We start from the raw sequence: 14,823 nt of genomic DNA, 5'->3' as shown, positions 1-14,823 counted from the left end.
GCACAGCTATAAGACAGGCTTAAACCACTCTGTTGTCTCATCACAACAGTTCATAATAGAGCTTTGAAACTTCACTGTTACACAGCCCTCTACAGGGGGTGTATGTGCTTTCTGGCAAAAGTTGAGCAAACTTCAACTTTATTGATGGATGACTCGTTCCGGTGCCAGAGCCTCTGTATTGGCACCGTCATTGCGTCAACAAAGTGCCCTCATTTAAATGAGTGAGGCTGCATTTTTTCTTTTTAATTCATGGCATTGTCTGTTTGAATAAGTTCTCAACAACAGACACGTAAGCAAACATGATCTCTTTTCAAGTGCAACAGCAGCTAATACTCCTAACTTGGGGCTAATACTTCTGCCTGGTCCACTGCGGATACTTTTCTGAACTGAGAAAGAAAGAATATCTGTCCACACGACCTTCATTTTACAAAATACTGTATCTTAGTCCAGACAAGAACACAAAAGCAACAACAAATGCTCAAACAAGTAGGTGGTGATAAAGTTTACATCAGATCTGTGAAATACCAGAGAAGAACACTGTGGTCAAAGTATTATCGGGCGAGACAGATACCTGTGAATGTCGCTAATGTGGTGGAGTGAGGCGACCTTGTTATTAGAGAAGTGCTAAACACTCGTAGAGAAACCGGTATATTGTTTATAGTGCATTGTTGTTGTCTCTGGCGGATGCTCATTACACAAAGTAACAGTGAGAATTCGCAAGAAAAGCTCTGACGTCATTGTTTTGTTTAAAATCTGCAAATTCCCATTTGTAAAAATCTCAATTGTAGCGACTTAAAGCCCCAAACATGGAGGAAAAAGTTTGTTTTGCAAAACATCCGCATTTGTGTGGACGGGTTGTGAATCAAACACACCCGACCGATCCCTAGTTCGAGGATTTTCACACGGCTTTAGGTTTGTGTTTACCTCGAAACTCTTTATTATCTGGTGTTGTGTTATTATTAATGTCCACCACTTGGAACAAAACTTTTTTAAGGCGGTACTGCACATCACATTTGTACCTAACCGCGGCAGAAAATGTTCCCTCGGGAGTTACTGCTCTAATATATCACTGGAATTAATTGTGCCGAAACATTCCAATGCAGGCAAGAAGTGACTGCTGTTGTAATAGGCAATAACTCTGCCGATGTGCTTTTTCTAAGTTTCATTGCGTCCACTTTGGGGCTTGTCACGTTTGATTGCTCGCAGAATTTTTTAAGAAGCCTCCTCCATTGAAAACAGCTCCTCGTCCCATGGGTGGAAACTGGTGTCTTTCAGGGAAAAGGCTCATATCGCCTTTATCTCCTCAGGATCACAACAGGACTCCTACACCTGCCTCCTCCATTCACTCTAATTTAGAGTTGAATCACAACTTCTCTAATGCCCCCGCTCGGCTCTTATTATTATTACTTTCACGTCCCCGCTCTTGAAGTAATTCTACTGTTGTGCTCCGTTTGAGTCGCTCTAAGATAAGAGCCCGAGCTAAACACTCGAATGTAAATGAAATTGTAGAAGAATCTATTTAAGTTGGGCAAGTTATAGCGATAATTGTCAGCGGAAGAGAAATAACGGCGGCAGAAAAACAGCCGACGCAGCTGTGGGACACACCACAGACGATCATTGTAACAATTAATTTGACAATGATATATTCAAACAAGAAACGTCCCGGTTTGCTAACAAGCTATATTCAGTACGAAGGATAATTTAGAGGCTCTTTGCGACACGCATCATTCGTCTTGTCTCCTTTGAGCAGCCTTTTGCTTTCTCCGTGTGTCCTTTCCTGGGTGACATATAGAGCCATACGTTAACATGAAGTCACGGATAGATGGCACAGAGAGATTATATCCAGAGAAACGGCGTATATAGATTTACATATAATTCCTCCAGGTGCCTCGGGGCTCAGTTTTCATCTTCTATCGTCACGTGAGTCACTCTCTGAATCCTTTTTGACGAAATATGCATGACATTAGTTTTATTCTTGACGGCAATGTACTGAATAGCGCTCACACGAAGCAGGCGCCTCCTTCTACCTTTCCCTCTCTTCCATCCACTGCCGTCTTGCCGCTAACCTCCCCCCCTCTCCCTCCCTTCCTCCCACCAAGGCCACCTTCCTGGCCCCCCCATCGAGTTCAAACGAAGAGGCCTATCTTCGCTCGTCCTCGCTCACACACACACACACACCTAGCCTCTCGCAGGAAGAGAAACACACACACGCTGCATTAATTCATCCGTGTCCCTGCAGGTTTCATCTGTCTTTAGGGACTGGAGGAGTTTCAACAGAGGGTCGGTCTGTTTACTTTGTTGTCTCAGGAGGGATATTCCCATTTGAATTCAAGTGAGTGAGTGTGGTCTGCAGTTGGGTTTAGATGTCTAATCTTCAGACACACACACACGGGTTGGCTTGTGAGTGTGTATTTCACAGGTTTTTTATCCCCATGCATTCACTGTACAGATGTAATTAAGTGCTTTACGTGCGTGTTTTTTGGTGTAAATGTGTGTATATGCACTTCAGCATATTAGGATTGCTGGAAATGTGTAACTTAATACCGGGGGTTTGTTTACAAGCATGGTATGTCGCGCTATAGCTTTCATCTGAGTTCAATGAGGCTGAGCCACTCAAAGCAAATCTTAAGTTATGTTAAGCTTAACTTTGAGCTCTCGGTATAAAAGCAGGTTAGCCTCCCCCCCACCCCCCCACCCCACCCCAACCTTGCCTTGAGCACTGTGCAGGATGAAAAATGGATAGAAGCCCCCAGAGGAAGGAGGGGGAAGGTCCATCTGTGAGCTGCATTCAAGGACAACAGTGTTATCCATTTTGGAACAGTATGAAACAAGCCAGTGTTTTCGGTGGGGTTTGGAAATGCGGGCATCTGGATGAACTGTGGATGCCACTGTTGTCTTGCCAAGCCAACTGTGATGCTGCAGATTAGACGCGAATCATTGACTCCTTGTTTGTATCAGCGCGACTTTTCCTCATTCAGGGTGAGAGATAATGAACAAATGTGACTGATTATTTCTGATCAGTGTTGTGGTGAATTACTGCAGCAGCCGGGATTGTTTTCGCAGCACACTGGTGCTCATAAAAGCTGCGTTTAATGTGATTTCAAGTTATTCAGCCCCGAGGTGTTTGGGTCTGGCGATATCTATTAATCTTTGTTTTGATCTTGTTTTCCCTTTTCTCCCCTTCCTTACTTTTTGTTCGCCACTCCGTCTTTTTTACTTCTGCGCCCCTCACTTTCTTCTCCCTTTCCTTCATCTTTACTTTTTTGTTCTTTCAACTCTTCCACCTCCTCGCTCCTGTCCTCTCTGATAGAACCGATTCCACCTGCAGATGTCGGCCAGAGTGCCCCCATCAACCCTGGGCAGCCTGCTGCTGGCGGTCCTGCAGGGCGGAGAGGAAGACAGAGACAGAGGACGTCGGGGCGAAGGGAGCTGGGGAGGAGCAGCTGTGATCTGCCCTGGTTGGGAGGAAGGGGGCGACGGGCTGCTCTCTCACCTCCAGAGGCACAGCGGCTCCACCTGGCATTTGTGGGACATCATCAACCTGACCCGCATCACAGGGGGTGGAGAGAGGAGAGGGGAGGCCAGCGAGGAGAGGAGGGAGGATCAGATGGAGGAAGAGGCTTTGAAGATTCTCTCTGCTCGTTTCCTGCGCTCCCCCTCTCCTATCTCCTCGGTTCTCCTCCTGGGCTCTGACCCCGAGTGTCTCTCCTCTGTCCTGCGGGCCGCCCAGCGCCTCGCTCCATCACTACCAGCACTGCAGTGGATCATGGGATACCCCTTGTCTCCAGATTCGCTGCACACTCTAGGAGGCCCCCTCGGGCTGCTAGCCTATGGGGAGGTCGGCCGCAAGCCAATCAGTTTCTACATTCGGGACGCCTTGCAGTTGATTGGCAGAGCCGTCACCGCGGCGACCCTGGTGAGACCGGACTTGGCACTGATCCAGAACATGGTGAACTGTTACGACATAGCAAACCGCCATGAAGCGCCCTCTTCAGGACAATACATAGCCAGGTAAACACACTTATACACGCATGTCGAACTAAAGACGAGCAATTCTTGAAATCTAATTTAAGTGTAAGTCACTCGAGAAGATAGAGATCGAGATTTGTTGTGCCCACAGCAGCAGCATCTCCTTCTAGAAAGTGTCCCTGCTTCCAGATGAACCTCTGACCTCTCCGCATTTTCCATATAGGGACCTTTTCCACTTATAGAAAGCCGTTTTTGAATATATATATATTTTTTAAAGATGTCAAACAATGTCAGTTTTGATGCTTGTGGCACTAAGAGCGGGGTCAGTTCCAGGGAAGTACCCTGCAGCTGGTAGAGATTTGTCCAAGGAAACTTCGAGAGAGTCGATGATTGAGAAACTTTCTCCAAAAATTAAACATATGGCTTCAGGCGACGGATTAGCTGCGGTACATTCCGGGCAGGAAGGGGCTATAACTGGTGTCTGTATCACCTGCAGCTCCCAGTCTAGCCTCCAATTTCTTTTTTTAAATGACTCCTGGGCACCTTAAATATTTGGACAAGGTCGGAAAAGTCTTCACATTTAAATGATACATGAAATAAACACTGACAAACAATTAACCGCCTCTGGTCGCACTTTGGAGATTTTCGTAAGAGGCCGTTTGCTCCACTTAGGGCAGCGGACGCTCGGGTTGACGCCCTTGTCCGTCCTCTGCAGCGTGGAGTGGTAGCGTCTGAACAGCGCTGTCTTACTGAAGGGTGGTGGGGGGGGGGGGTCTTTACGGCATACAGATGACACTTTAGAGTTTCATCTGTTTCCGTTTGCCGTTGTTTCAGCACCTGCAGCTTTTTAAAGGCCCTCTTTCCCTCCAGCCTTTATAGTGTTCTGTCAAGGTGCAGTCTGTGATAACATGTGCACGGGCAGAAAAAAAAGTTATTTGAAACTATAAATGTTTTCAATTAAAGAAAAAACTATTTCAATCGTCACATTTGTATCCAGCAAAAACTCAGACTCGCATAGTTTATGACCTTTCTCCACGTGGCAGATCGTGAGTAATGCACTGAAGCTAAGTCTCCTTTAAATTCACTAGATCCCGATTTTTTTATTAGATTTGCACAAAATTGCACATACTCATAAATATCAGTCCCCTTAAAATGTCAGATTTTTATTCATGAAGATCCATTAATTATCATTAATTGCATTGTTAAAGAAAGTGGAAAAAACATTCCTGGATCCACGCTTCTCTCCTGACAGATACCGCATCCTTCCAAGTTTCGTGGTAATCCGTTAAGTAGTTTTTTGCGTTATCCTGTTCCCTAACAGACAGACAAACAAATACCTTGGCCTAGGTAACTTTAAACGTTGACATTTAAAGCAGAAAAAACTAAATCCTGACATTTGTAAACAGCAAAAGCTCAGATTTACACTCTGTGACCTCTATTAAAGATAAATGTGTCAGAATCTGACTGAAGCAATGTGCTTGAAACCAATATTTCTTTTCCACCAGTTGACATGGATTCACTTTCAAATGTTGCACTGGCTAAAACAGCGAGCACGCCAACTTCCGTGGTCATGTGGTTCTGGTGAGTGAAGGATTTGTGCTTCGAGATGGGCCCCAACTGCAAATATTGAACACACACGGCGCCTGCCAGCTGAGAGGGATCATTAACAACACCCACATAATCACGAGCTGGATTCTTACAGTGTTTCCTCTTGCTGTTCAGCTGAAGTCTAGGATGCCAGAACCATTTGGCATGGAGGGCCAGAGGCTGAAAACGAGCAGAGTGGGAGTTGTGTTGCAAAGCAATGTTATTGGACATTCGCTGTTAAAGAGGAAAAACTTTTTCCTCGGTTTAATGTGATTAAATTGTTCATCGTGAGTCACACGAGCAACGTGGCCTAATGGAGGACAGTGATTCTCAGGCGGGCCGCCACTTCCAGACCGAAATCTTTTAACGACCATTAGATGAATTGACTTTAAATTGTGTGCAGACATTATTGGTTCCTAGAGGATGAAGCCTACTCTGTGTTAACCCCGTGTGTTTTTCCTCTGGGGCCACCACAAGCTTAACATTTGAAGCTTTTTAACCCCTCGCCACTCCTGTAAAATTGGGTCAAAAACACCTTTTCAAGATAAACTCAAAATAAATTGAATCCTGCTCTCCAACCACTTCGAGTGCATGCGTGCTCTGGGTCCCCTTTTGAAAGGTGACACTCTGAAGTCAGTCACTTTAAATGGTACTGCCATTGACTAACAAGTGTAACTCCCAGTTCAAATTTGATGGGAATACGACATGTTTTCTGCACTCTCCGAAAATGGCCATTTGGAGACTCCAAAAAAGACCCTTCGTAACCATGGCAACATATAAAGTGTCAAAACAGGTGCTACAGCAGAAAAACCAGAGCGTACATATAAAACATCCTCCTTTTATTTACTACTATTCATTTTACAACCCGAATAGGAAATGTCTCAATAACTACAGCTTGCCATGTAAAAACACCTCCTTTTTAAAACGGACCGAGATTCCATCAGGAAACCAGAGAAAGTCCGTCTTCCTATTAGGACCCAATCAACACTATCAGAACTGACTATTCATAATGGAGCCCTGCACATGTAGTGTCAGTGACCTTTGTTTCTGGCCTTTGAGAGACCGATAAAAGAGGTCGTTCCACCGCACTATTCAAACAGGTCCAGTCGTGCGTCTTTGCCCTCTGGTGTTCTCCCCGATTCTTATCCCTCCGCTGCATTAGCCAGACACGCCGCTGCTCCAGAGAACCCTAACAAAGCTGGAGGAAGTGAGAGACATCCACGTGGAGGAGGCAATTAACAGCTCAATGCCCAAGGGGGAGAGCCAGGGCGGCAGGGAGGGAGAGAGCACGTCTGGAAATACAAGTGAGAGAGGAAGGTATGAGACAGTACAAGAGCAAGAACATAAAATGCACAGTGTTGCATTTCAAAGCACTGGCGCAATGAGGATATATGAGAAACTATCCTGTTTTTATGTAGTCAAAATGTCCAGGATCCCAAAAAAATAAAAAACCCAGGGTGCTTATTCTGAAAAATATATCAGAGAGCAGTCAAAGAGAAACACACAGATGAAAGACAGAGGATGTAGGAAAAAAACCAAAAGAAAATACGAATAAAGTCAAAGAAAAGGAAACTTGTGTGGAAAAGGATGTGAGCGAAGGACAGACAAAGTTAGAGGGGGCCGGAGATGGAGCGCAGTTGCTATCAGAGTGAGATGTGTCAGTCAGGGCCCGTCTCGCTCATCACTGATTCCATCTCCCCCGATGAGATTTGAACCCCTGAAACAGGAAAAGAGCTTTTGCATCATCCCGCGTCAGACAGGCAAGACACAGATGCAAGTACACTTTCCCTTGGAACTGAAGGAGATGGAGCGATAAGCGAGCGAGACACATGCCCGGGTCTCTCTTATGGAGTCATCATTTACCCGCCACTCCGCCGACGCTCACAGTGCACGCTGGGGCCAGGTATTAGCGAGCGGATGCCATCGCTCTCGTGACTCCGCCGGCTGACTTATCAACCTGCTCCGACGTCCGCGCTCATTCTTTAAAACTCAGCCTCTGGCCTGACGCAACACAACAAACCGCAGAACCCACATCGCTAAAAGTTTATGCTGCATGAAAACATCCAGTTGTTCTTTGTTTTGTTTTTTTGTCTCTCTCTCCCGTCACGATTTCCTCAGTGGGACTGAATCCAAAAACGTCTCAAAAGGGAGCTTCGCACTTCTCCGCTCCGATTACAGCTGTAAAGTGAAGCCCGTGGTTAATGTTTTTATATAGTATGCGGTGGTAGCCAGCTGCAGCCACTACACGATGGTATATGAGTCTAGAGTGGGTTGGCTTGATGAATCTGCTGTCTTTGGGATATGATGATTCAGCCGTGCTATTACCATGAGTGATTTCAGCTCAAGGCAAGGCTAGCACTTCCACTTTATGGTCAGAGAGACAGAGGGAGCCGCTGATGAGGAAACATAAGTTAACGTGGGATGGAACGGGAATGACTTTCAAATCAGGTTCCTTCGGATTGTGGCGCGAGGAATGGGTTTGTAAATTAACGTTGGAGTAAATCAAAATGTGAAGAATACGGTCAGGGAAGAAAAGCACGAGCGGAAACACACGGATCCTCACGTATTTGTTCAGGTATATTGTTCTGTGTGGTGCAGACAAGCTATGGTCTGTTTGGATGTGAGTTAATGACCCCCGTGATCAGTTTAGTCTTTTCATTTACCGTCGCATTTCCCCCTATTTAATGGAGAAAGTTCTCCAGCAGCCGTTACAATCTATTCTCATCAATTCATACAAATAAATTGGAGATGGGGAGGGGGGAGGGGGAGGGGGGGAGAATAAAACAGAGAGTGAGAGGGAAAAGCAGCTTTTTCTGCTCTGAGAAAAGGCCACGGCTTGACCAACCTTTCCCATTAACAGGAAGGGAAACTTGCCATTTCTGCAGGCGCGGCACGGTTCAACACCCGGCGAACGCAGTGATCCCTGCAACTTTAACATTTAAACAACCCCTATGATTCACACTGACCCCCTGACAATCCCCCCACCTATCGAGACGTGATCAAACAGCACTTGTCTGGCTCCCACATTTGAAACATCACCTGACGACGTCCACGTGATGGAATGGAGACGTGAGCTAACAATCCTCGCCTGGTTCAAGAGTCCAGGGCAGATTTATGTACGAACGGGGATTGCTCTCCCTAATATATTCTGCCGTAAAGACCAATGCGGGTCACCAGGCAAGTGAGACGAATAGCAATGACTGTCTGTATGGACTCGCAGATAGGAGGAGATCCTCTCTGCACTGCATTAACTTTTAATTATGACTTTCCGGGAGATGCAATTATCCATCTGAGACTAGACTTGCTAAAGCTGCAAAACCAGACCAGGCCTGTCTGCACCAGTCTTTAACCTTTTCTCTATTTGTATCCTTCATCTGGCTGATTTAGTGGTGCTCTTTATTGCAGGCTACATTTTTTTAAACACCCTAACATTGATTTTGCATTTATTCCCCCCCCCCCAGTTTTGCTTATGCTCTGTCCCTTTCTTTCTGTCCCTTGAGATTTCTCTCCAACACCTCCTTCACCGGAGCCACAGGCCTGATCCAGGTGGACGCCGGCCTCTCTCGGATCCTCTCCTCGCAGCTGTTCCATGTGTGGAGTCTGAAGAGGGGCGCCCTGGGCCAGCCCGCCTGGGTTACTGTCGGCCAGTGGACCAGAGGCCGACTGGAGTTAGAGGGAGGGATCCTTGGGCTTGTGGGGGGGTTCGGGGGCAGCCAAGGACAAGGTCTTGGGGCAGGGGTGAGGGGAGGGGACGGCCAGGGGGACGGCTACAATGGAGGCCGCTGGAGGCCGGGACTTTCCATCGAGAGACACCGCCTGCGTGTGGTAACCCTGGTGGAGCACCCTTTCGTTTTCACACGGGAGGTGGATGAGGATGGATTGTGTCCAGCTGGTCAGCTCTGTCTGGACCCCAGAACCAACCGGTCTGACATAATCCACAGCCTCTTCAACCAGCTGCACAACCCGAACGCTTCCGCCACAGACTGGGAGGGCAACGGTGAGCTTGGTTTTGGCATTTGTCCTGAGAACACTGTGGTGGTGAAGTACCGCTCTGCCCTAGAACACTTGAAATACCTCATTTGAACTTGTAGGAGGACATGCATGAGATTTTTTTTAAGTAATCTCTAAGCTTCTTAAATGCCTGCACTGATCCTCCTCAAGATTGAAGAGGTTTTTGGTAAAAAAAGGAAAAATCAATAAGGGAGCTGGGAATAAGGTCATACCCGAGTTGACCGCATTCCGGCACAATACAGTATCGTGTATATTGCGTATTTTGTGTACATATGCAATCTACTGTGCAGAGAGTAGTCATTTCAGATGTTGAAGTCTTAGGCTGAGAATGTTTTTCAGACTCCTGAGTGGGAAATACAACCTCAGGGGATCAAGGGAACTTTATTTCCTGAATGAAGAGGATTAAAGGTGTATTGGTCTACAACACACGTACCAGTGTCTAGCAGTAGAACATAAGACATCCTAAGTAGGAATATTCTTATTATTGAATGGAAACTTACATTTTGACTTTAGTCGTCTGGTGAGAAAACCCTTTGTACAAATCATTTGATGTTGGTTCGGCAATAGTTGTTGGCAGCAGCAGTCTATTCTCCTTGCAGGCTAACATCCACATGCCTGTGCTCAATGTGCTTACGCATTGCTCTGGTCAATTGGTCATATACCAGTTTATTCTGACTCAGCCTCCATAGAACTTTATTTTCATTTTCTATGTCAGAATGCTGCCAAACCATGCCGGCTTTATGAGATGTCATCTGTCCCCACGTTCCACTTTGGTGGTTTACAACGTCTGGGCATTAGCACAGGGAGAGGAGGGGTGGGGGGGGGGGGGGGTCTGCCGTCTGCCAGGGCAGCAGCACTGGCTAGTGGCAGGTGGCGGCGCAACAGATGCAACAGTTAACCTGCTCTGGACCTTTTGTGGAATATTATCATGAACTAGTATTGCTGGTACTGATTAGCATTGTTAAATCATTTAGTTCCCTAATTGCACACATCGCTGACCCTGATCCTTTGGCTTGAATCAGCACATGGAAAATCGAGTGAGGTTTGCCAGAAAAATCTAAACAACAACATGGCATAAAAAATTAGCATCTCCAGCTTGCTGACAAGATTTAATGCGAGTTAATGTTGATTCTGAGGTTATTAAAACACAAAAAGTCCTGAAACGTTTAAAACTTCCAATGCATGCATCAGAAAATCCAAATATGTATTCACATCATCATCCCTTCTTTCCTTGCAGAACTACCGGAGGACCTGAGGAAGTGCTGCTACGGCTACTGCATTGACTTGTTGGAGAAACTGGCAGAAGACATGGGCTTTACCTTCGACCTCTATATCGTGGGCGATGGGAAGTACGGGGCGCTCAGCGGGACGGGACGCTGGACGGGGCTGGTCGGGGACCTGCTGGGCGGGACGGCTGATATGGCTGTCAGCTCTTTCTCCATCAATTCTGCGAGGAGCCGAGTCATCGATTTCACTTCGCCCTTCTACTCCACCAGCCTGGGCATCCTGGTACCGCCGCCTAACGTCATCATTAGTTAGAGTTTGCATTTTAATGACTGTAGAAGACAGAGGGCATGTAGTAAAAAAAATATATATACTGCATTGTGAGTCAGTGGCAGCGTTGCAGTCTGCAGCGTTACTTTGATTTGTCAATCTCTCTCCCCCCCCTGGCAGACACCAGTATGATTTGATGATATGATCTGCGACGGCTTAATTTGTCCCACATGCCCTGCTCACCCGGTCTTCTGCTCAGGAACAGGAGATCATTAGCTGGGGAATAATTACTTTAGTGAGTTTTCAGTGGGCATGTTAATTATGAAAGTTCAAAATGAGAGCCAGTTTGTATAATTAGTCGGCATTTTGCGATGCCATCTTAGCAGAGAGGTCCAAACATGCTGCAGTTACACTTTGATTTGTTAGCGTCTCCCTCTGTGGCCGACACACTGCAGTGCCTAGTATGATCTGGATATACGGCTCCATTTGAAAATGAGAAGTCGCTTGAGAAATCTTTGTCCTGCTTTAAAAGCTTTTCATCCCTAGGAGTGTTTAAGATACGTTAACTGACAAGAAGCTACAGACCAGAGGCAGAATTACAGACTCAATGATTCACATGTCAGGTTGGCAGATGGGGATCAGCTGTGTGAAACCAGTCTCTTGCACGGCTGTGTGTTTGTGACCTACCAGGTTCGAAGCCAGGACTCCGCGGCCCCCATCGGAGCCTTCATGTGGCCTCTCCACTGGTCCATGTGGGTGGGCATCTTCGTCACGCTGCATCTCACCGCGCTCTTCCTCACCTTGTACGAGTGGAACAGCCCCTTCGGCATGACGCCCCATGGCAGGAACCGGCTGCGCGTGTTCTCCTACTCCTCCGCCCTCAATCTCTGCTATGCCATACTGTTTGGACGCACTGTCGCCACCAAGGTAAAGCAGCTGCCCTCTTTGTGATAAATAGGCATCATGCAGCGAGGGGCAGGGATTAGAAATGGCAGGAAAAGGGCGGAGGGGATGTGCTTTATTGGAACGACTACACAAACAATGAGAGAAACTGGAAAGTGGAAGTTAGAGGGGAAAGAGGCTTGGAGAAAGATGATAGAGATTGCCAGGGAGGTGGAGAAGATGGATAGGGGAGAGGTTAAGAAGGCAGGCAGTGATGAAGTAGAGAGGCACAGAGAGGATAATGCACATGCAGGGAGGGAGAGGGGAAAGGGTAAGTGGGCTGACAGAGATTGAAGGAGTTACGGCGAGGATGATGGGGATGGATGAAGGTGCGGAGAAAAAAAAGAGGGCATGAGTAGAGGTCAACTCCCCCATGTAGCCAGACACAAAGTTGAAAACAAGAAGGCAGGGGAAGGAGGGCAAATAGGGGTAAGAAGGTGAGGGTGCAAATCAAGACCTGGGCTTCAAACTGAAGGTAATGGGGAGGCTGCCAGGGAGACAGCGAGATGGGGTGGAGAGGGTAAGTGGGTGAGAGACGACGGGGAGGTGGGCACACAGAGGATGATGTAAAGGGGAAGGGGCGAACAGGCGGGTGGGCGACTTTAGGTTTAGTGTGAGACATAAATGTGACGTCAAGACTAATGGACGTCAAAATAAAAACCAATCTCCTTTCCTTCAAAAATAAGAAAACTTTACTTTAATGTCATTTGTTGGGTATAAATATGTTAAGATATTAAATTTACCTTTGCAGTGGCAGAAACCTGTCAGATTTGACTGATGATGTAACCCTCACAATCTCACCGCGGCACCTATCCAACCACGACGCAGCTGAGAAACCACCGTGTTCCCTTTCTTTCATTGTATTTTTTAAGCAGAAAACATTCTGTGCCAAAATCCTTCATTGTGATAACTCAAATTACTCCTTCCTATCCCACCTATTCCACTGAGCAGCGCAAATGACTTTGGTGCGACGGACCCCGAGTAATTAGACAGACCTCACCATAATTGAAAGGGTCACAGGTTTGATGCCTGCAATTGGAGATGTGTCCATTTAACAGGTTGTGTTCATTAGCAGCCTCATGACTTGATAAAAATGTCCTTGAGCAACTCTCTGAACCCGCGTGTGCCGGGTCAGAGCCGCACAGTGTGAGGACACAGTCATCAGCCCACACAGCAGTGGACTGGGAATTAATAGCAAATCACTTCTCACAGGGTTCAGGTTAAAAAAGATTCAGGCCAATTTTTCAAGTATTTAAAACGAGTCAAATGGAAGAACTCGACTGACTGTTTCAGACGTGCTAATGTAACCATGTCCGGCTACTAGCTAACTGTTAACTAGGTTGGGTTGTCTTGATTGTGCAGCAAGAGCTCGCAAAGAGACAAAATCACAGAGACAACATCAACTCCAGAATCCACAATGAAAACATATTTCAGCAAGTACAGGGAAAAGGAAAATTCATACCACTTACAAATATGTAAAACTGACAGAGACGGCTCGGTGTGATCTTACTGGCGATTTTAACAAGGGTCCCTTTGGTCTCGTTTTATTTGCCATATTAAGGTTTCGAAACCAAGCCACTCTACAGTTAGTTAAAACTGATTCAATAAAACTTCTGTAGAAGAGAGTCAGCGTCTCAGAAGAGACATGAAAAGACTTCATAACAGCAGTATTTGAAAATAACTTCCAAGGTCAGGAAAGCGTCATAAACATTAGTTTGGGAGGTTATATTCTATTACGAATAGCACATCCACTGTGTAATATTTCATAGAAGCCAGTTCTGGATGCTATGAGAGTGTCAAACTTTCAATTTACTGGTTTCTTCAAAGATCCATTTAGTTTCCCAGATAGCAAAAACTCTTGTTATTTGTGATGTTGAATTCATGTTGGATTTTCACTCGTAACCGATACACAATTAAATTAAATCAATATTGATTCAGAATTCATAAAACTCAGTTTGCAGCGAGATTGGTTTTTTTGATTATATATTGAAAGAACGATAGTGAAACAACCTTGAAACAGCCTTTATCTAAAAGGTCGTCCACTTCTCAATTTAACATTTTGTCCTCTGATGAGTTTAGCAGACAACATTCCGAGACTGTTATTTTGGTTAGTTCAGTTAATTGCGGTGAATATATTAATTAGTCTCGCCCTTTTAAATCAAGGCACATATGAAACCGCCAAGTGTTTACTTGAATCCAGCGGAACGTGTCTTATTTCAAAACCACTCAGCCAGAAACATTAATATGCAGCTAAGTTGCTGCTGATCAAACTCTGTCGGCAACAATTGTCATTTCACCTCACAAAATGGATGTTCACAGCATAGAAAATCGACTTCTTTTTAGATGAGGCTGCCTCTGTTATCATTGGAAAGTGTTTATCGAAGAAACAATTGATCCCAGTGACAGTTACTGGGGAGAAGAGGAACAGTGTGAGCAACATTTCCACTGAGCAGAGCTGGTAAGCACAAGTTGAAATTGTGCTGACCAGCTGAAAACACGTACATTGGAAGACTTAAGGCCCCACTGATCATTATCTTTCATTTTTTTCAACTAACCTGCAACTGCAAAAACTATGTACATATATTTACAACTTCCCTTAGTTCACGTTTTCCCCCAAATAACACGTGTGCCTTCCATCCTTCATTTCCAGCGAATTATACTAATAGCCTGACGCTCCCTGAACACCTTTTCAATGACGGGTTATAAACTTTTTTGTATAGTAAATAGTCTCATTAATCCCAAGCCTTTGAAACAAAAATCATCTCTCTTCAACTGTTAAGTGGAATTTAATTGGTGGAGTAAATAAATGAACAGTATTCA

The 14,823-nt window shown here is 45.7% G+C and overlaps 1 protein-coding gene across 2 annotated transcripts in view; it reads left to right on the top strand.

The window, feature by feature from the left end:
- The window catches only part of grin3ba (glutamate receptor, ionotropic, N-methyl-D-aspartate 3Ba), an 82,074-nt gene that overhangs the window by 37,999 nt on the left and 29,252 nt on the right, over positions 1-14,823 (top strand). For both annotated transcript variants that reach the window (XR_004612719.1, XM_034576301.1), the window contains exons 2-5: positions 3,311-4,011; positions 9,057-9,553; positions 10,805-11,076; positions 11,752-11,988. Coding sequence is in view for 1 of the 2 variants with exons in the window: in XM_034576301.1 (XP_034432192.1) it covers positions 3,311-4,011; positions 9,057-9,553; positions 10,805-11,076; positions 11,752-11,988 (1,707 nt within the window). In the remaining variant the exon portion in view is untranslated. The remainder of the gene's footprint in view (positions 1-3,310; positions 4,012-9,056; positions 9,554-10,804; positions 11,077-11,751; positions 11,989-14,823) is intronic.

Source organism: Hippoglossus hippoglossus, chromosome 22 (genome assembly GCF_009819705.1).
Source record: "Hippoglossus hippoglossus isolate fHipHip1 chromosome 22, fHipHip1.pri, whole genome shotgun sequence".
In the NCBI taxonomy this organism is placed as follows: Eukaryota; Metazoa; Chordata; class Actinopteri; order Pleuronectiformes; family Pleuronectidae; genus Hippoglossus; species Hippoglossus hippoglossus.
This window is presented reverse-complemented; position numbering and strand designations above follow the sequence as displayed.